Consider the following 22,690-nt stretch of genomic DNA (forward strand, 5'->3'; position numbering starts at 1 on the left):
CGTTCTAGAAATCAAGAAGATCTATGGGAAGCAATTGAAACACCTTGGAAAAACCTTGAATTAAATAAGAACATTTGTTGGAATTTAATTGACTCCTTTCCAAGAATATTACAAAAAATTATTGAATTATTTCCAATTTAATTATTTATTGTCAATTATTCTAAGCATCTAATGTTTTATCATCTTTTTAAGTATTTCTTCTATTTTGTATTTTCATGTTTTATTTTGGATTCTTTCAATTATTATGCGGCTTGTGATATAACAGATCGTGGGAAGCTATCTTAATCCTTCCAATATAGGAAACGTATTTACGAGTATTTGCCAAATTATTGCCTGGGTCTTTATTGAAATCAAACTGAAAATCAACAGAATTCGCTGTTCTACTATGAACCAATGCGATTTATTTCAATGTTTCCATTCTGTAGCTTTTGTTGGTGATAACATCGAAAGAGTTCATCATTCTACTTTTGTTGTTCCATTATACATCACTATGAGCCTTTTTCACTAAAGCACATGGAACACAGTTTTTTACCCAGGTGTCCACATCAACTTAAGATCTTCTAGGTCTATTCAAAAAGATGATGTAAAAATTTGTTGTTATAAATATAACGGCAGAAAAATATTTTTCAGTATCAGTAAGTGATGCACTTATTGCGCATTAGTAGTCTTCAGAAGATATTCCGCTGTAATTATCAAGCATACCTTTTAACGAACAAATAGGTTTTAATGGTAAGGATTCACCCGAGTTGGCTGGACTGGAATAATTATGGTTAAAAAATTTTTTTGTAGATACTTACCTGATAACTTAATATAGTTAAACATGGCAATAAATATCAAGTGAATTTACACAGCTAATAAAGTGCAAAAATCTGTTCCAAGACTTGTTTACTATTTCAAAGAGCAGAAGTGTATATCGCACTCCTATTTCAATAGTGACATGTCCCAATATAATTTAAAATTGACAATTTCCATGCAATATATGCTTCAACATGATGATGACAAAAATCAAAGCTGGAGTGCCATAACCCACACTGATTTTTAAAATATAAGGAATATTTTAGACGCAGATCGGCAACAACTTCAACAGAGATATGAATAGAATACAAGTCTTATCTTCAAATATAAAAGTCGTGAGAAGTAAAAATGAGAATATGAGAAGTAAAAACTCTTTTCGTTTCAGAGTGAAGATTCCCAAGAGGTGATTTTTAAGAAAAAGTGACTCTAATTTTGATCTGATCCCGGCCTACACAACTAAGCCAAAGATTGAAAAAACAAAAAGAAAGACTTATCTTTATCTGAAGCCAGTGTGATTCACAAGTCAAACCTATTTATATATCAGGCTATGCTAGATTTAAGAAATCAATTTTAATTTGAAATCCTCGTTCCGTGTTGCTCACTATTATTTTGTTATTTTCTAGATATTATTTTTTCTTATATTAAAGTTAAATACAAATAAAGTCATACTTCGTTTTATTCGATATAAGTCCTAACTTAGTAGTGCCGTATCATTAAAAAAATTGTTTTAAAGCTGTCTATAATTTTATATTAAATTACACATACAGAATCAGTGAAGATATCTTGAAACCGTATATGCACCGAATTTGGTATGTATAAGTACCGAATTAACTCATCCAAAAAACATTTACAATCGTTTTTGTTTGGGCTTACCTGTAAAATTAGAATTTATGAGCTATCGGCACTATTGAAATAGAGGTGCGACATGACGTGTATTATATTTGTAACTCTATACTGGCTTCCTTACTTCATATTTATACCCTATATTCTAGCACATGTTTGGTAGAGTAGAGTTGATGGCCTTATCACTCATTTTTGTGCTACATTGAACTTTTTATCTCTTCCCTGATCAAGTTTCTCCTACTTGCTGTAACCTTTGAAAATATATATTCCTTATATGTGGACAAGGCATCTAAGTTTTGAATTCCTTATTGTATCACTCTTTTTTTGTTTTATATTTTCTTCACCAATCCCATATCTGTTGTATTTAGTTTGTATTTTAGCATATTAATAATTTCTGTATTTTACAATATCAATTGATTTTACCTCAGTTGCTGTTTTTTGTACTTTTATTATAATTTGATTGAAACCAAACATTTGTAATTCTATATTCGTTGCATAGTTTTCTCCTTTGCTCTATGTATTAAATACCTTCCACGATGCTCCTTTATTATCATCGTCTTTGTTTTATATTTGTTTCGAGATTTTGAAGCATCTTCTTGGGAACACCCAAGTTTACTTGAGTTTTTTCATTCCCATCTTTTTATCCGCATAGTGGAGCTGCTGAACTTTTTTCAGCATTTCTGTAAATGATACATTTAATGCTAACTCAAATAATAATAGATTATTTCTAATGGGATTCCAATTGATTCTGATCTCTCCAGTTTAAATTAATTGGATGTTCATATAGACGTTGCATTACTTTCAAAAGTTTCTTCTATATCCTATACTTTTCTGTCTCTTTTCACCTAGTGAAAAACCGCTTGACAATGATGCAATACAACGTGCAATGCAATGTTTCTTCAATCACTCTCAACTAATTTTTTTATGCTTTTTATCTATTTCTCAAGCGAAGAAGTCCCATCAGATTCCAACAGCAAAGCAGAGGCAGATATAATTATTGCCAGTGTGTGAGAAATTGCATGCACTTTCTTGCATGTTATCTTGCATCATGTCAAGGGTCTTTTTTCAGGTTTATCGAACGATAGTGCTGTATGTGGCTGGAATGAAAATATTTATTTCCTGAATATTTATTCTTGACTTGGTTTATCAACTCAGGTAATGATTTTTAATAAAGTGAGAGAAATCAATTCACTAAAGTAATGGTAGTCCAATAAGGAGTAAAATTTCTTATAAATATTTCTTCATTATTTGTAGTGTTTATTGCTAATTTCTTTATATGTATTTGACAGAAATAGTTGAATAGTCATTGACAAAGTGACAGTAAACACCAGAAGAAGACTCAATATTGACAAAATTTATGTTCTGACTAATTTCTAGAATAGTATGATTAAAACTTGGAACTCGAAGTTTTGTATAATCTAGCATTTTCACCTGTAGCTTAAACAAAATATGAATATAAATTTTAAATGACTAAATATCGTGAATTATGAAATTGATCAATTATTCAAAATATTATAAAAGCAGCTCATAGCGTTCGAACGATTGGATAGTATGAAAACAAAATGAAATAAATTATTTACTGAATGCATCAAGAGATTAAAAATACTACAACGAAGCTTTTCATATAGTCTCTAAGCTTATTGAAGCATTCCATTTTTTTCAAAACCATTATGTGAATTATTAATAAAATCAATACTAAATGGAATAGATTGAAATGTATTGTACTAACCTTGCAAAAATCTCTTTGAGCTCGTGTTCAGACACGAATTGGCCCAAATTGGCCACGAATAGTGTGGAACAAGGCGGGTTGCTAACTCCCATTCCAGGTTGTGAAGATGACGAACCTACAGGAGAAGCCAAGGCAGGACTCGGTAGAAAATGTGGTAACGAAGCCGCATGTACCGATGTTAGAGCAGTTGGGTGCGGCATCGTCATTGAAGGCTGGAACGTTGAAATTTTTACTCAAAAAAAAATATGTGTATCAGTGATTTACATTGAAAAAACACTTAGTTCAAGAGATTTGGTTTTTTAATGCGAATACACTATAAGTTACCTAGGATTGATCGAAATACATATATCAAGGATACGTGATTTATCTGATTTTTGTATAAACCATAAAAGTTAGAATGAAAAACTTAAAATTAAAGTTTAATTTTATGACGTTGGGGTACCAGAGCTATGGGTATAATTATTCCAGTTTTAACAAATCATACCTCTTTTTCAAAATCAATTTCAGAGAATTTGATTCTGAAAAAAGTGTTTGAATTAGATTGAAGGTGGTTTGGGAAGTCCGTTCGGTACCTTTATCTAGAAGATATTTCGTTGAAGACTATACATCTCATTCTTGTGTTATTAAAATATGTATGCTCCTCCTAAAGGAGGTAATTTCTTCAGGCAGTATGTGTCCCATTTTTCTAGTTAATAATACTACTCAGAGAAATTCCTCCAACTTCTTAGATATAGTTATGAGACTCTGAAATTGTCTGGAGGGTTTCTTCAGTAATAATCTTCAACCATCCGTTCAGTTATCTAATGCGACCGCATCTCATGAAGCCACAGTAGGGCTCTGGTCCTAAATATGGAGTTATATTAGGGTAACTTTGTTTTTGTTAGCTAGTGCTTTTAGAGTCTATTTATACTCGATAGCATTCAGGGCAGTCAAAGTCGCTTGACTATCGGATAGAATATGAATGTGCTTTCTGGGGAGGTTTCTAATTAATTCAAATACTCAAAAGCACCTGTGTTTGAAATGGACAGTTCTGTGAAATTATAATTCATAACTTTTTAAATATTTTGAATATTTTTTAAATAAATTGCTATTTTTCAACGAATTATGATTTTTCGAAACCGATTATTTTTATCCTTTAAGCACTTGTCACCATCACATGTCAAACATCAGTAATAGCAAAATATTTCGAATGGATATTTTAAGGTATAAAATGAGGATCTAAATTTTTTATTAGAATTTTAATTTTTGCAAAATTCAGAAACTTCAAAGTAGCTCATTCAAAATTGAGGAGCTTGGATAAAGAAAGAATTTTGTTAAACGGAATAAATTTTTGACTGTTCTGTTTGTATTCCTAATTGTATTAATCTTAGGTTGTCACATGTAGCCCTCAACGAGGAACTATGTGGAAAATTCCAGAAAGATAGCGTAACACCAAGTATATTCAAGATAAATTAACAATGAGGAAGAGGATTTGAAAGCTCTAGAAGTGTTGGAGATTATATTGCGACCAGATGAAAGAGTAGAGTGATAGAAAAGAAGTAAAATAGAGGTTCTAATAATCATCATAGTTGTTAAAATAAAAATAACGGTATTAAGGGCTGTATTAGTTTTGTAAAACAAAAACAACGAAATTAATCAAAATGGCAATTACTTTAGTAGGCTGGACAAGAAAGCCATGTAAAAACGTAATAATCAATTAGAAAGATAGATTAGAAACACACGGCAAATTGTTTATCGGCTATTTACAAAAGTTAAAAATCATTGTGCTAAACTGACTGAGACTGAGATTGAGAAGAAGAAAACAATCGACACTACGTGTAAAGGAGGAAAATTCCCTTTCATCAATTCTATGCACCACAAAAACAATAAAAACGATTGTCGAATTCAACTATATCTTCTAATTTAAGCACCAAATGCCATATGAATGTTGTATCGATTTTTACACTCAAGAAGAAAACTATTTTGATTAAAAAAATTACATTTGGCTCTTTAGTAAACCGGGTGATCATCTAACCAAGTTTCTAAACGATGGTGTTGATCATAAGAATAAATATTGAGTTGACCACTAAATTGAAATAAAGTATACTTACATGATGGTGAACTGTAGCTCCTGTGGGCTGCAGTTGGGAGTCCAGAGTCTTATCAGTAGATAGTCAAAGGTAAGAGCGTACCGGCACTTGTGGATGAAGTGCCGGATGGACCAGAGTGGCATGCTGAAGGGCTGCTCCTGGTAACTCTGCAGCTGCTGCAGCGCTGTATGCCAACGGATGATGCCATAATTCTGGGGCGCCAGGAAAGAATGGCGTTCCCAAATCTGAAAAGTACACTGCCTTTTAGAGTGACAATCAGCTCTTGGTCAGAACGAAAGCGATTGGTAGATGATGAGAATGAATTGAAAATAGATTCTAACACTAGTAAGCTCAAAAAACTTATTGTGTTTCTAAGAAACCTTCTTCTTTTATTTTACCATTTTCCATCATCAGAGGTACTGTAAGGATGATTTCCATATGATATTCATTGTATCATCATAATTTTTTTTCATGATGCTTGCTTGATTTTTTGTGTACTCATATCATTTGAAAAGTTTTCTATAATTATGAATATCGAGTATAAGAGACTCCATTTTTTCCATCATCCATCAACGTTGTTATTTGTTTCTATTTATTGTAGTTTATATTCACTTTCAATTATGTTTGGTGTGGTTATTTGTTGTTTCATCTCTTTCATGTATGATAATATAACTCAATGGCATCCTTTCACCAATTATTTCGTTATTTTTACAGTACCACAAGTTTTAACCATTTTATTAGATTGATGAAGAACAGATCTGAAAATCTCTTGAGAAATAAACGAAAATATTGAAAAAGTTACGTAGTTAATGCGTATAAAACCAAATATTCACTAACATTTGAAATATAAAATACAATATCAATACACGTATACAAGGCCAAGTAAAATTTTGTAAATATAGTGAATATGATGTTGTCCTATCAGTCATAATTTGTGATATGGATTTAGTTCAAATCACTTATTGTATACTATTTTTCAAAACTATAACAAAACCAAATTTTTGTTTTTTGGTACTAAGCCCTGTATAAGAAATAAATTGAGGAATTTGTAAGAATTCATAAATATTTGATATGAATTAACCAAGAAAAATTCGTTCAAAATATTTCCGCATCATTCTTTAATCATTGAATTCATTTCTCCTCCATAACAGTTTTCCGTTTTTTGCTTTCCTCTAAACATACACCAGAGGGCCACCATCAGATATCCTTGTGCTTCCAATATGTTAAAAAATTAACAATACTTCCCACAAGGAATATCGAGCCTGTAGATCCCTTCCTTAAATGCTTGAAAGGAATATTTTATGATCTTGTGACCTATCTTCATCCACTCGGCTCCAAACAAATGATAAATTTTCTATCTTTCTTTGTGAAATTTTAATATTGTTGAAATGTATCTCCTACGCCAAGAAATACTTCTATACTTTTACATAGTTTTCCTAACCACCTTGTTATAGTAAAAGTTTGAACTACATTGGATTCTCCAAATTTCTATTTGGATCATATTACCAATACCTAGTCTAGTTGTGTATGTAATGTGAAATGTTGCTTGGACTTTATACTATACATTATTGTTGTATTAGATATTTCACGAGTTCCAAATTTTTATGATGGAAAATTGATTAAATCATCTTATTAAACTGTCCCACTGTACGCGAATTCTTCCATGCTAATGAGGTAGCTTCATCCATTGTAGTACGCAATGAACGCTTATGCAATTTTCGATTCTATATTGCCATTTATATATAATTAAGCTCGCAATAGTTGGGTGGTAGTAATAAAACTTTGATAACATATCTACGAGCTATTTCATCGACAATATATTGAGTTCATATCTTTCCATTTTAGACTTGTTAGAGTAGGAATACGTCGATATATATATCAGTTTTTCAGATGCAGAAGTCATGTTACTGTCTTCCAAAAACCCACTTCTCATATGAGCGTGAGAATGAAAATACGAAATACCATTTACAGTTGCACCTATAGCTCCAGGTAATGATTTTTTGAGCCTGGTGTCTTCGCGCTATAAGGCTTCACATGCCAACCAGCGCTCTGCTGCGGGGAAGCTTGATTCATCACTTCGTTAAGAAAATCTGCACTTATACCAAAAGGGCGTCTCCGTATAATTCTCCACACAGTCGTCACGTAAATTTCTTACTTATGACTAGCACTCCGAATGAATTTTTTTGTGTAACGCTTGAACGACTTTCGCTCTTGTTTATCGGTGGTTTCAACCACTCTTGGTCTTCACGTACTCTTCTCTTAGAAAAGACATCATCAACGTGATGATAGCATCACGATTGTTGTTATTACATTGAAGATTATAATCTAATTAAATACGAAACGCACGTTGCATAGCAGTTACAGCAGTCTATGCAAACTGAAAAATACAAACAGTTGTGATCTATGCTACTAGCTTTTCTATGGGTGGGAAGCGTAAACATTGTGTGCACATGCTTCCAAATAAGAGTTGTTCTTCTGTTTAATAAAACTTTCTAACTGTTTAATGTAATAAATATTTCCATTATCACTGCTTGTAGTTGGTTGAGGCTCAACGAATAGCTCTTGAACAAATATCAAATTATCAATATATCTTTAAACAAAGCATTATCTTTGTCTAGTAATTCATTCATCACACACATTTTGTGGTATGAGATTTGCGATTTCATATATTTCTTCCTTATTATTTACTCTACTTGAGATTTCTTGGAAGTACTTCTTCCACCTTTCCAGAGTTTCGTCTTCATCTATTATCATGTTGCCTTGTTTGCTTCTAATGGAAAATATTTTTTGTTGCCCCGTTCCTATAGTCCTTTTAAATTTTTGATAGAGTTTCTTCATTTCATTATTTACAAATCTAACTTTAATGCATTTTATCCTGTCTCCATTTCCTGTTTCTTCTTTACTCTGCATCTCTTTTCGCTTTTCATACTCTTATTTTCATCAGCACCTGTTTTCGGAATTTTCTCTTTAATACGTTTTCTGTTTTCCATTTTTTCTCAAATTTTTTTACAAACCATCTTTCCTTTATTGCACTGTTTGATATTATTTTATCTGCCGCTTTCTTTATGGTTATATTTAATTGGGTTAGCATTTTTCCAAATTTCCTCTGCATGTTTTGTTTTCATTGTTCTATTTTCGGTGAATATGTTTTCACATAAAACTTCTATTAGGACTGTTATTTTCTTTTCTCTTTCTTTGTATTTTATGGTTGATTTTCACTATTACTAAAAAATGATCTAATAACTAAATACATTGTTTACCTTATTATTGAACTGAATTTGAATCAAACAATGATTTTTTGGTTACAGGACTGTTCATTTGGACTAAGCCTTGTTCTTTTATTAATCTCTCTGCATTCGAACTTTGTGCTAGAAGCAAGTCACATCTTTGCTGCAAAGTTAATTAATCTTCTCTCATTTCAATTCGTTTCGTCACGTTTAATGTGCAATTAATGGGGTATTTCTGTACTCTTTGCCAATTTTCGCCTTATAAATACTCTAATGTCTAGCTTTGGGAACGTGCTATATACTCTTCCCATTTATTCGTAATACCTGTCTTTGATTTCTCTTTTTTCGTTCTCGCTTCGTGTATGTACATTAAAATCGTTGACGTCTTTCTTTTCTACTTCAATTTTGCCTTAAAATTTTTCACTATTGCTAGATCTGCTTTGGTGACGCAAAATTTCAATATTTATAATTTAAAGTGAAAAAGGGAGTATATATAAAAAAGTATAAAAACACTACTAGTGCAGTATTCTTCAAATTTGTCATTTTTATTTCTGTATTTTTGATTCGGTTAGGTTTGAAAAATAGTATATTTAAATATATTTGATGTATCATAATTATTTGCGAAAGCTACTGTAAATTTTACTTTCTTATCTTGTATATTCGGGGCTTTTTAATGTATATTATTTGCTAGGAATCACAGAGAAATAGTATATCTAGATATTTCGAAGCATGGTGTTAACAAGGTAAAGTTTCAAATTCAATCTAGGGTCTTGATGTAAGGTAACTATTCGGATATACGTCCCCTTGTCTCTGTATTTCCATTAATTATCTTGTTGCCTCGTGCTCTTGTATACGTGTACTTAATATTATAATTTCTCAGTGTTTCTAATAATTTTAATTTTGGTAAGGCCGCTACATAAATACTGTTAGAAAAAACTGATTCGACTATAATATCATGACCTAATCAACTTACCTAAATCCGTTATTTATCAAGTTAACTATTGTGTGGCTGAACTAGGAAAATACAATAGGAAAAATGGGGCTTTAATAATATTGCCATGATTGGTTTTCCACGGTTTTACGAAATATACTTTACCCAGGAACATGCAAAGTTACGGAATTTTAACTTTGGATTGAATTATTGACTGATAGTTATCGTGCAGCTACGAGATTCCGATAGTGGAAATGGGAAAACGTTCATAAAAAATGCATATATTGTAAAGTGTATATAAAACAGGAATTAACCTATTTCTCTTGAAATTTCCAAATGTATTTATTATGTATAAATATATAGTTTTGTTTACTGAATCTATTTTTAGATCACGATCAAGTTGCTTTTTCATTTTGAAATAATAAATCCATATTCAAAACAAATAATTAAAAAATGGTTTGAGTATCTAAGACACACTGAAAACTTATTTCCTGCTTAGTTTTAGTACATAAAAATGATTAACCAGACAATAAGTACACAGGAAAATTTTTAGAAGAAGATAACATAACACACGAAGAAGTACATGAGGTACTAGCAAAATTGGCAATCTAGACGGGCCCTGGTCCTGAACGAAGCGTTAACGAAATACATAAGTACGGAGGACCTGATCTAGAAACGCGATTACAATTCCATTATACAAAAAGGTAAAGAAAAAAGAAAGCAAAAAATTATAGAATGATATTTTTGCTAAACAGCGTAACCTACTGATCAAAATTATAACAACAAAAGTGATGAATAAAATTGAAGAAAAAAGATCGACAATAGACGCAATTTTCAGCCTCAGACAAATTATTGGAAAATCTTAAATAGCCGACATCATTGATAAACAAACAATAAATCACATATCAAAACACAACAGTGGTTTACCGAACAAACTTCAATACTAACAGAAATTTCTGGAGGGTACAATATGTGACGAAGACAAATGAAGATATTATGCTACGCCGACAACGAGGATGACCTGCAGCGTTTGCTATATCCGTTACGAACAAAGCCAAAAACCTTAATATGCAGATATCTGTAGAAGGGTAATAGCAAAAGAGCCTACAACATTCAAACTTGCTGTGAACGTCAACTCCATTCACAAGTGTATGTAATGTATTTGAGAGTCGAGATTAAAAGCGCAGAAAACTTACAAAAATAGGTACGAACCCAAGTAAATAAGACCTCAATAATCTCTGGCTAACTGTGGAAAAACAAATATATATCCACCGATAGTTTAATCCACATATACAAAACAATAGTAAGAACTAAACTTCCGTTGCAGTGGAAACTCGAACTGATATAACAAAAATAAAGAACATGATGAGCAGAGATGAAAACATTGATAACTATTAAAGGAGTGAGCCAAAGGAATCAAATAAGAAGGAAAGCTATAAGAAATAATTTAAAAATTCAGGATATAGTACGATTCCCGATATCGAGACGATGATATTGAAAAGGTCACTTCGACAGAATGATGAAGTATCTATGGGATAAATAGGCAAAGTATGATAAACATCTCCCGGCTGGATATCTACTTCTCAAGAGCCTGATTAGTAAAAGAGATAAGATAAAAGATCAGTTGCGCAGTATTCCAATATGCTATCGTGAAGACGTCACAATTGATATTGAACATTGTCCCAATGATGTGAAATCCAAAAAAAAAATGTAACAATAAAGTTTTGGTCTACGGTGCCATATACGAAGCAGGCATTTCACGTCTTTATACCGGATACTGATTAGAAAAGTGTCTGATAAAGATTGGGAAACCAAACATGAATTCGCTAAATTGTCAATCACACCATTAAGCATGTGATGCACAATAAGCAAAAATTACGTGCAATTGAACAAAATGGTATAATTTAAATAAGGTTTCTGGTTAAATATATGTTAAGAAAAAATTGTTAAATAAATGAATTGCTAATATTATTTTGTTGTTTCGCACCTAGACTTTAATTTTTCTCCGAAAACTTCACACCTAACAAGCGTTATGTAAAAGTGATACTCGTATTTGATGATATAATTATATAATTTTCCCCTTTTATTGATTTATTGACTATAAAATTTTTCAATACATCCCCGAAATTTTAAAGAGAAATAATTATTGCCAAAAATTGATTGACTGAACAATTTGCAGTGAAACAGACTTTTGCAATACATACATGGTGATTGAGTAGTATTATAAAGTTCAGTGCATCCTTTGTCATTGTTGCATTCTTGCAAAATCCAGATCATATCAATCATTCCATTTCTAGTGAAATTCATTTTTGCCCTAGTTCAAACTCTTCAGCACACTAAAAAATGTTGTCACTATTGTCATATCATTGTCAAATATCATTTTTTGGCAAATAAATCATAGTCAACTCACAATTAAACGTTGAATGATTAGATACATGGCACAGCATTCTGAACTACCCTGTGAGATTGTGAATAATTTTAAACTAATGATGGCTATAATACCTCAATTTCACACTAATCAATCTTTCTGTATATTCATTTGTTGTATCTCTATATAAATCGAATAATTGTTTCTATATATCAACTATTCAAGTGTAGTTAGAAAGGAAAAATATTTAATTGGATGAATTTTTCGAATGATATGGTAACGTCAATATTTGTTTAAGCAATAATGGAATAGAACTTTGGAATTGCTATGACATCACCTTCGTCGAATTATTGTAGAATTTTTATTCAACGTGATTCAAAATGTTCTGCTTCAGTGACACAACAACGGAAGTTCTGTACTGGAAAAAATTACTGCCCCATACGTTCATGGTTTTTACAAAGTGTCGCAGGAAGTGCAATTACCTCTTTGTATTTTATTTCCTCCTATTTCATAATTGTTTTAATGACCAAAAAAAAGGAAACTATTTAAAACGGTTTCACTTTTGTGCTTATTTCTATTCTTGATGACATATTTGATGTCATTTATATTTAACTGTGCATGACCTGAAGATAAATGGATTGTACTTGCCATATAATTAGTTCACAGTTATTTTGATTAGCTTTTGTTACACAAAAATGGTTACGCGAGACTAATCATAGTTCTAAAAACTTGTTTTTACAGACGCTGGACTAAGTGAAATAATAATTTCGAATTTCGCAATTCATGTTGGTATGCGTTATTTTAAGCGGATGTCTATTGAAAACTGATTTTATATCACTTGGAGTAGGTTGTTGTTGAAGTTTTTGCGATTTTTGATCAAATGTCTGTCTTAAACTCAATAGTTATTTTACGAATGAACAATGTGAAATAATTTTTTCACATTGAACGTAAGCAAATAAAAAAAAAACAATTTTATTTCAGAATTTCAAGGTACAAAAGAATATATTGAAAAGATTCTGTGTACCGTTTTTGTTATGGAAAAATTTCCACAAAGCTGATCAATGTAGTAATACAATTATCACATTGTTCAATAGAATTACCCTTTTAATTTCGCTTCAATAAAAAGTAAGCTTCGCGTAATAAAGAAATTTATATAATTAGAAAAAGACTTGCTCTAAAATAATAACGAAATTATCAAAAATTATCTAGAATTGACCATGAAAGTATTATGCCAGTCATCAAATATTGGAAAGATTATCTTTATAAAAAGACCCCACTGCAAAGTGAATAGTAAACAACTTCTCCAGGTCCGAACTACAATATTTGAATTTCAGAATTAGTAAATCATTTGAAAGTATAGATAAACAATAACATTACACAAAAAAATCAACTCCTTGGAATTCTAAATCGAATAATTCTGAGAAAATGATGAGAGTGGATTAGGTAGTATACATAATTCGAAGTATTTTTTCGGTTTTCCAGTTCACACTCAGTAGTTAGTTGTGAGCTGTTTTGAAATTTCCTCCGTACTACTGTGTTTTAAATCCAATCGAATTAATATGGTCCCCACTCAAAAGAGCAACTAGAACTAATAAAACTAATAAAACATTCAAAAATTCACACCGAGAATTGGAGTAATGCCATAGATCACGTAATTTATTTAAACGATAGTAATTTTGGGGAAGATGAATGTAATGTAAGTCATTTTGGATAATTGTATTGTATAGTAGTATAAATAACATAACATAATAGTTACAATTTTAGAATTTTCTAAGAAATTGTAATAGGTATAAAGTTAAAAAGTTACTCTCCAGTATAATTTCACTGTTATAAAATATTAAATGTGTTGTAGCTACATTATGGCTACAAAAACTAGAAAAAAAACATTAAAAGGTCCTAAGAACTTTTTCTGACAAATATTTCTTGGCTCTATGAGTAAATTTTTTTAAAAAGTACAATCACAAGTTACAAATAAAACTTTGAAGCAATAAATTCATTTTGTATTTAATTTTACTGGAGTTATCTTCACTTTTCACATTAAGTACAACTATGTAAAATTTTTATGATAGGTTTCTGATCAACATGTGTAAGTAGATTAAAGTTTTAGAAAGTGAGAAAATATGTGATAACATTTTCGCCATTTGAAGACCGGCATATTACAAATTGTTCTATTAATTCAAAATCAAAGTATAGTTTGTTGTATTAAACTCGTCTCTGCAATTTTGATGTTGTAACCATTGTGTTATTTATCATTCTGTTAACCAATCAATGGCACCAAAATTTTACTCTTTTTGCATGTTGTCCCAGATAACACAATAAATGTTTGTAATTCAATAATCCATCATAACGAATCCGTTTACATTGAAGGAAAGTCAATGTAAACTTATTTTGTTTTATTTAATGAGAAAAAAATAGGAAGAATCTTCAATTGAAATAATTAGATTTCTAAGAACCATTTCCATCGTTTGATATTATTTTCACATCAGTGCTCCGTAAAATTGTTTGTTACGGATTTCTGAGATTTCCTCGATCTTAATTCGTATTTATTACGGTATTTGTAGTTCCAATTAGATAAAATCAAACTTTATATTGATCCATATCTCCAATTTCTATTTTTATTGAAAAATATTGCACCATGTGTGGAACAATTCGAAATATTACTTTTTATAAAGTAAAGTTTGTATTCGTTTTCAACTTATTAATCCCAAATATTAGATACAAATTCTGTTCCGGTTTTCCAACAGAATTTTTTTATAACCATTATCACTTATCAGCACAGTCTTCTCTTTAATCTTTACACTTTTCCAGTGCCGCTCTTCTTTTTTTAACCCTTCCAAATAATAATTCCTGTATTTATCCTGAAAAGATACATATCCATGTATGATGAAAATATTGCTCATGTGAGTGAAATTTCGAGATGAGAAAACAAGAGGTCAGATCTGGTGAATACGCTGGGTAGTCAACCAATTTGACTTGCAATATGTCAATTATAGCCATGTCGTTAACCTAAGTGTGAGAAGCTGCGTTGCCCTGATGGAAAACAGTTTTTTCTTTATATGCCGTCGCTTTTTTGTATTTCCTCCCTTTATTCTATCGAGCAATGATCCTGTTATTGCTTCACCTTTTTTAATAGAGTCGATGAACACAATCCCATAACTATCCCAAACACGGTAGCAATCACTATTCCAGTAAGTAAAACTGTTTATTGTTATAAAAAATATGATTTAATAACATCGAGTTAAAAAACATTCACTTCAATGAACATATGATGAAACTGACTTTGTCTTCATCTCTCTAAACACCATCCGACGGTCGTTCATTATGGTTTGATAAACTTTTTCGCGAATACCGCTGGTTGTCGCAGGTTTTAGACATTCCGATGGCTTACATTTGATTTCGGCTACCAATAATTTGTTCGTAAATAATGGTGCAGAGTCACCGTAGACAGTGTCTAACTTGTTTTGCCTTTGAAAAACAAATATCTGATGACAGCTCGATACTCAAATTTTTTCATTTTCAGAAAAAACTGCACAACTCACTTATGCGATTTTCAAACAGAAATCTAGCGTCCAAAATAGCTGAAATTTCAGTGAGAATCTCTCAGCACATGTGCAACTATATCTCCTAACTCAAAAGTAGTAAGAGCATTTTCAAGCTGCCTCCCATACATAATAAGTTGTGAAATACTACCCTTCATATTTTGACATGTTTTAAAGTGAATTATAACAATCCTCTAGCGAGGGCAGAGACATTGTCTAAAATCTTAAATCGAGAAAAGGGCTGATTGATATCTCACTTTAAAATTCCTTCACCTACCTTTCCAAAAATACCCCATACTCGACCTTTATTTTAGCAGTTCGCCTTTGATCTGACGAAAACTGTAAACAAATTTGAGGTATCACAAATATATAAGATACCAAAGTCTCGTTACACAACGGTGAATAAGTTAGTATGTAAGAATGTACCATGTAGAGATAAAGGGGAAGTTACAGCATTCTTGATTTTGTGTAAATATATCAACATTTAAAGTGCGTTTATTGATTTATTTCATGTCCAATAAAATATTTAGGAATAGTAATTTAACTTATAAATATGTCCTAGAATTAAGTTTAGTGAGAGTGGAGCTCAGTGAAACTGTTTTTTTTTTCTAACAAGAAATATATCATAGTGTTTTTGGAGAAGTGTTAAGTAAAATTGTCGCTAAATAAATAAATAATAAATAGTATTATTAATCCTTATCCATTACCATAAACCTACCTACTACTCGCTTAGCTCTATTGGAGTTTGCTTTGAGAAATAATGGACTCGTTGGTAACCACTATTTTGGAACATCAAAATGATATGGCTGATAACAGGATTTGGAAAGAAAATCTTATTCACTTCCAACAAGATGGAGCTCCATTGTATATAGTTCTACCAGTTGGACAGTAGCTTGTTGATTAGGAGATAGATTAGTGAAAGAGGAGCAGCAAGATGGTAACTATGGTTTCTTGATTTTTTTTCTGAGTGCATCTAATATCGAACATTTTTAAAGAACGGTCACGAGATTTGAACTATTTGAGAAGAGAGATAATAGTTGCGTGCGGAGAGTTTTGCGTACAATTGTTCGAATAAAAACTTAGGAACAGATGTTTCCACTCTCTGGAAAATGTAGGTAACATTTCGAAAATGTAATGAAATAAGTTATAACTTTTCATACTCAATTGCAAAAGAAGAAATATATAAAATGAGTTCACGTGTTACTTGATTTCTCCGAAAATATTAGAGAATCAAAGTTTGAAAAAACTCGCTTCAATAGCTAACTCAACTAAAAGTTAACGTATGTTGATTGGTATTGTTATAAGTAGAGGGATCACAAAATTATTCAGGAAATATCCTTCTCTAAATTAAAATGATATGTTTATCACTTATTCCACTCTTGTTTGAAGTGTAATTTTTTTCTAATTTTTTGTTTGGTGTACTACTACAGATTGTTTTTTTATTTCTCTAAATTATGTTTGAGCACATTGCTTGGTAGTTCGCACAAAATACTACCAGAAATCGGATATAAAAAATTGTTAAACCTGGTTAATTTGTGCAGGATCATGGTACGAAATTTTTTTATTATTTTATCATCGTGGGCTGTCAATAAATTTCCAATTTATCGATTTCAAATATTCCTCCACATATATACATTCATATCAAGCTGATACAAGCCTGTTCCAAAGGTAATGAGTTCGCTACATTTGAATAGGTAGTTGAACGACCTTAAAAATGGGGTATCTCCCAATTCCATATGACATTTTAGGGGTTGTATCCGCTTTCGCTATACGGTTGATGTAATTAAATTGAGAACTAGCTTTTAAACTTTCGCCCTTAAAAATAAGTGTGACGTAGAATTTTTTTCAAATTTTATATGGGCATTCTTTATACCACACTATTCTTTGATTCATATCATCTTTATTTTCATGAATTTATTGTTTCCAGAAATGTTGTTTTAGTATAATGAGTGTTGTGATTTTAGTTAACTTCTAGAATAACATGGCATATGTATAAAGAAACAAAATCTTTCAAATTATACATTCGTCTTACTCTTATCTTTTGAATAGTAATCAACAGCTGTTACTCTTAGTACTACTCATCCATTAACGTTTCCTATTTAAATTTCACCGTTTTTGTTCCGTTAACCTACATATTTTCAATATTCGTTCCACGCTTACAACAATATTATAATTAAAATCTCAATCTCTGACAATAGGTTGTTTATTTATGGCAAAGTTTGTTGATTTATTTATGGTTAATTGGATAACGGGAAGAAAAACATAATTTTTTTGAATCCATTGTGTCATCTGGCGTAAATTCTATCTTCACTTACAGTAGCGGTAATATATTATCGAATTGCTTCCTTCTTGACACAAATATAAGTTTAACAAAACTTAACGTTGGATAATCAACAAATTAGGGATTGGAAGAATTGTTTTATGGTATTTTTTGTTAAGTTTTAGTTGAGATCTCAGTTTATCTTGAGAAGCTCGTTCTTAATGATTTTCTGTCAAAATCAATCTCTCACATGTTTCGTAATTTCTGTAGTATTTCCTATAGCCAATCCTGTGGTTAAGCATTCACTTCTTCTTCTCTGTAACTCACTCTGTAACATCTTAACAATAAGTATAAAAATATCATCATACCATAACACACATTTTTGTATTATATTGTATCCCAATTCCGAAACTTGTATCAATCTTTATTATTAGGCCTATGTCGGTAATGAATTGTAGAATACTAAGACTCGAACTTCTCTCAACGCCCCAAGATTTGATATATGGAACTTGAACAAGCTGTTAATGTGAAAAAATTGAAATTTTGAAAGTAACAAATTTCAAGCAATCATAGATATAATTTTAAAAAAGGTCAAGATATGTGGTTGCGCGGTACATTAAATTTAAGGGTTTAAATTGCTAGAATTCTTGAAGTATCGACATAGAATTTAAGAGACCTGAAGACGAAGAAATAGTTTCAATTGCAAAATTCAAAGATGCCTTGAAAAATATGTTGTGAAGAATGTATCAAAACTAACAGTTCCTTCATTTTTCAGTGTGTTTTTTCTACTGAATTAGTGTTCTCAAATAATAATTTATTGCAATTTGAGTGTATAAAAACAATCACCTTTACAGCGCTGTATTTCATATACAGCACTGTAGTGACATTCAGAATTTTATGACGTGTTCGTCTCATTTTTCTCCCGCTAATTCTCACATATTCAAGATATTTTTTCTTTTATGAATATGATTGTGACACCTGGACCTTGGTACAACTTTTTTACATACAAGCATCAATTTATAACAACCATCAATATTTGCGACCTCTCCGCCAGCTATATCGTTTATTCGAATATTTTTATATTCCAGTAATAAAGCAGACTAACTTCTTTTTCAGTTTGTAACACTTTAGTTCATTGAGGGTTGTGTTTGAAAGATGGTGATTTATAGTGAAATCTCGGGTAGAAATGCACCTGAAAGTGTTTACTTAAAGTTACTATAAAGTCTATTTGTCGAAGAAAAATAGTAAACAAAAATATATTCACGTATAGTGCACGTGATCAGGGTTGAAAATACCAAAGCTAAGCGTGTAGCAGCACTTAAGAAATAGTTTGCGGTTCCATACAGCAGATTAATAATATAAATTATCTGGTTTCTAGTTTTCAGTTTCTAAGTATAATATAATAATTATGATTAAATGATCGATGAAAAGGTACTGTTAGAATTTGATAGCCTATACCAGAGGTGGGGAACCTTTTTATTATTAGAGGCCACATTTAAATTAGGCAGCAATAAGAGCTGATTGACCTAAGAAAGTGACTTTCGTGAAATTATTATAGCTTTTCTATAGATTTAACAATTCATTACATTATATAGAAAAAATAAAGTACAATTCTACAAAATTTTAAATATAATATACATATAAAATAATATAAAAATATTATAAAAAAATACAATGAAAGATATTTTTCTATTCACTAAGTTAGTGATTTATTTGGCTTTGTTTTTTGTATGACAGTAATTGTATATATGGATCAAGCTTCGTAACACACAGCTTTAATTGATCCTCTAAATGTGCATCTGTAATTTGCTTTCTTAAATTTGTTTTTATTTTTGACATGAGAAAATGTTGTCTCGCAACAGTAGGTACTTCCGAAGCAGAAAAGTAAACGGCGAGCATGTTCTCGAAGGCATGGATATTCAACAGCATTTTTCCAGATTTCTATGGGATTCTTTTTAGCGTTAAAAAAGAATTTGATGATACTATCTTCCTCTAAATCAATAACTCCATTTGTAGTTCTGCAGGAGCCTCGGATAAATCTATTAAATGTGGTTCAAATGCCAGTTTAATCGCAAAATCAGAAAATCTATTAGTATACTCTTCTATTAAACAATCCAAGACACCTACATATTCATCGAATATTTTATTTTCACAGTTCTGCTCATTTAACATTTTAGCTAGCTCCGGGAAGTATTGTGCAGATATTTCCGATCGACAATGCAATGTTTTGAAAAATGATAATTTTTTTCTAAACGCTTGGGTCTTTTGCCACATTTCATAAATTTACCTCATTTCACCTTGCAGGCAAATATTTAAATTTTTTTGTTTTGTCATCATATCAGAAAAAATGCAAGGTTTTTGAGAAATACTTTATCTGATAGATCACATTGTTTTCATTGTTCTTGATAAAAGTTTAAAATTTGTCGTCGTAAAGACAAAACTTTTATCAAAATCTGACCTGTTCATAGCCAGCGAACATTGCAGTAGTATGGTAGGTCAACACTATACGTTTCCTCATCTAAAGAGAGAATCTGCCGAAATTAACGGTGCCAAAGCAAGGTGTGACACTCAAATGGTAGATTTGAAACCAAGTTTTGTTCACTTCTTAGACAAGGTAGTTGGTGCTGCTAGCACTAATTTAAATTTTCTTGCAAAGACAATCAGCTGACTAATGAATGGCTCTGTGTAATCGATGATGCAACCAATCAATATCGATGTGAACATATCGTCTACTAGCATGTGGCTGCTGTGTATGACAAATTTTGTCAATAGTATTTTGTAATTTTAATTTATTTTCAAATAAATATTACACAGAACATTATTCGTTTCATTTAAATATGTAAATTACATAAATATTGTGGAATTTTAAGTAAAGTGAAAAATAATTTATTTGGATATAAAACCTACATTTCTGCAATACTCTGAAAAAAGCATAATTGATTTCTGAAATTCTGAAATCTCCGAATAAATAATTTTTCACTTACTTGAAAATTCTACAATTTTTTAATTCCCAATATTCCTTCTAAATAATAAAAGTAACAAGAAAAAAATAAGCGAAAACACACACACATAAACCGGCTTTTTTTTCGTTTAGTTCATTCTTATTGCAACTTGGGGGCGCTAAGAACTATTTAAAAAATTAACATTGAGTGTCCAAGTCTGAAACGGTTGGTCTGTGGGCCAGAGTCTCGCTCATGTGTGTTAGGGTCCATTTCATACTAGTATTCTGACGTCATGTTACAATATGACTGTCTGGTGGGATTATTCGCGCAAATCTCATGGCGTTGATGTACAATAGTTGTTTGAAACGAACTCTACCATTTTGTACTAGGTGGCAAAGAGCCGCATAAGAACCTCGTGGAGGCCGCATGCGGCCTCGAGGCCGCAGGTTCCCCACCTATGGCCTATACCCCTAAAGTACTAGATAGATAGGTTGAGTACAGGACGACGCGATCTTTACTTGTCGAAGAACATTAAACCTATAAACAACTGGGAAGAATCCGTGAGAATTTTAGGAAGGCAAATTTATGGGAAAAGTCCACTCGCCTTGTGTTGGTTGATGAACTGATTAGATTGGAACTCATAAGGAAGATATAATATGTTCTAAGACAACAATTGGCAGATATGTCATGTGAAATAAGCAAACTCAATAGGAATTTGAAACGAGCAAAATTGTAGACATAATAAAGTTTGTGAAATGAAACCATTTCTTTAGACATTGACAATAAAAGATAAAATAATCTACTGTAGAGGATAATTTCACACAATATTTTAAAGATTTAAAGAAATTTATGTAGGTCAACAAGAGATAAAAATGTAGAAAAAAGCGTACACGATAAAAAAAATTCTGAAAATACCGGAATATATCAAATAGTTGGGAAAATCTGCAAACAAAGGTGAGAGAGATGCATATATAGAAAGGATGGATGATCAGAGTTACACCTGGAGTAAAGAAGCTTCTAAACCAGCTCATACAAGAGATACTATATTCCCCTAAGTACAAGTTTGACTGGTATTTATTGCTTTGATACGAACTTAGATACGTTATTTGGAATAGAAGATTATGGAAATTACAATTAAAATAGCGATGGGTAGAACGAAATTTCAAGAATAAAATTCAAATCCTAATATACGTCTGGTGTATATCAAATCGAAAGTGAAAAAGAATATATTATAGCTCTACCGTTTTCCAAAATATTCTCCATTTAGATCAATTTTGCACGTGTTTGAACCAAGCATTTTTTCCATTCTGATTAAGGTGCCTCCAAAACATGTGATTCGAACTAATCAATGGCATTTTCAGGTGTAATAAAACGTCGATTTCGCAAATTTTTGATAATCGGGAATACCATGTTTTGACTGTTGAAAAACATTTTAGTATTGTCGTGGTGGAGAATAACTCGTCTTCTGCGATTGGTTTCCCTGATTTTTTCGAATACTTCTGACAAGAAAATGCTGTTGTACCATTCTTACATAGTTGTTCTTATGAAACGACATGTCCAGTTATTCCAATTGCTTCGAGGTGCGCGAATAACTTTTGTTGGATTTGGCTTGTCTTGAAAGACCTATACAGTTGTTTAGTTCCGAGTTCATATGCATACATCCTTAATTATTCGCTTGTCACGATATTCTAAATGTCTTTTGAGGCAGGGCGATTGCATTTTTTCAGAATTTCTTTGCACCAATCGACACGAGTTTTTTGAGCAATTGTCAAATTATGAGGTATCCAACGCGAAAAATCTTTGTGACAACCAAATGTTCATGCAATATTGAATGTTTACGGGTGGAACTAATGCCCAATTATATCTCAATTTCACGGTATGTTACCTGACGATTTTGCAATATCAGTTTACGCACAGGATAGTGTTTTCTGGCACAGATTTCGATTTTGGACGACCTTACGAAATGGTGCTCCATCACCAAGAGAAT

General features: G+C 31.4%; 1 protein-coding gene across 1 annotated transcript in view; it reads right to left on the bottom strand.

Annotated features, from left to right (window-relative positions):
* LOC130901965 (protein couch potato) overlaps positions 1 to 22,690 on the bottom strand; it is an 885,499-nt gene that overhangs the window by 34,491 nt on the left and 828,318 nt on the right. The window contains exons 7-8 of the mRNA XM_057813694.1: positions 5,539 to 5,681; positions 3,368 to 3,579 (exon numbers count right to left, since the gene is read on the bottom strand). Coding sequence (XP_057669677.1) covers positions 3,368 to 3,579; positions 5,539 to 5,681 — 355 coding nt within the window. The remainder of the gene's footprint in view (positions 1 to 3,367; positions 3,580 to 5,538; positions 5,682 to 22,690) is intronic.

Source organism: Diorhabda carinulata, chromosome X (genome assembly GCF_026250575.1).
Source record: "Diorhabda carinulata isolate Delta chromosome X, icDioCari1.1, whole genome shotgun sequence".
Classification (NCBI taxonomy): domain Eukaryota; kingdom Metazoa; phylum Arthropoda; class Insecta; order Coleoptera; family Chrysomelidae; genus Diorhabda; species Diorhabda carinulata.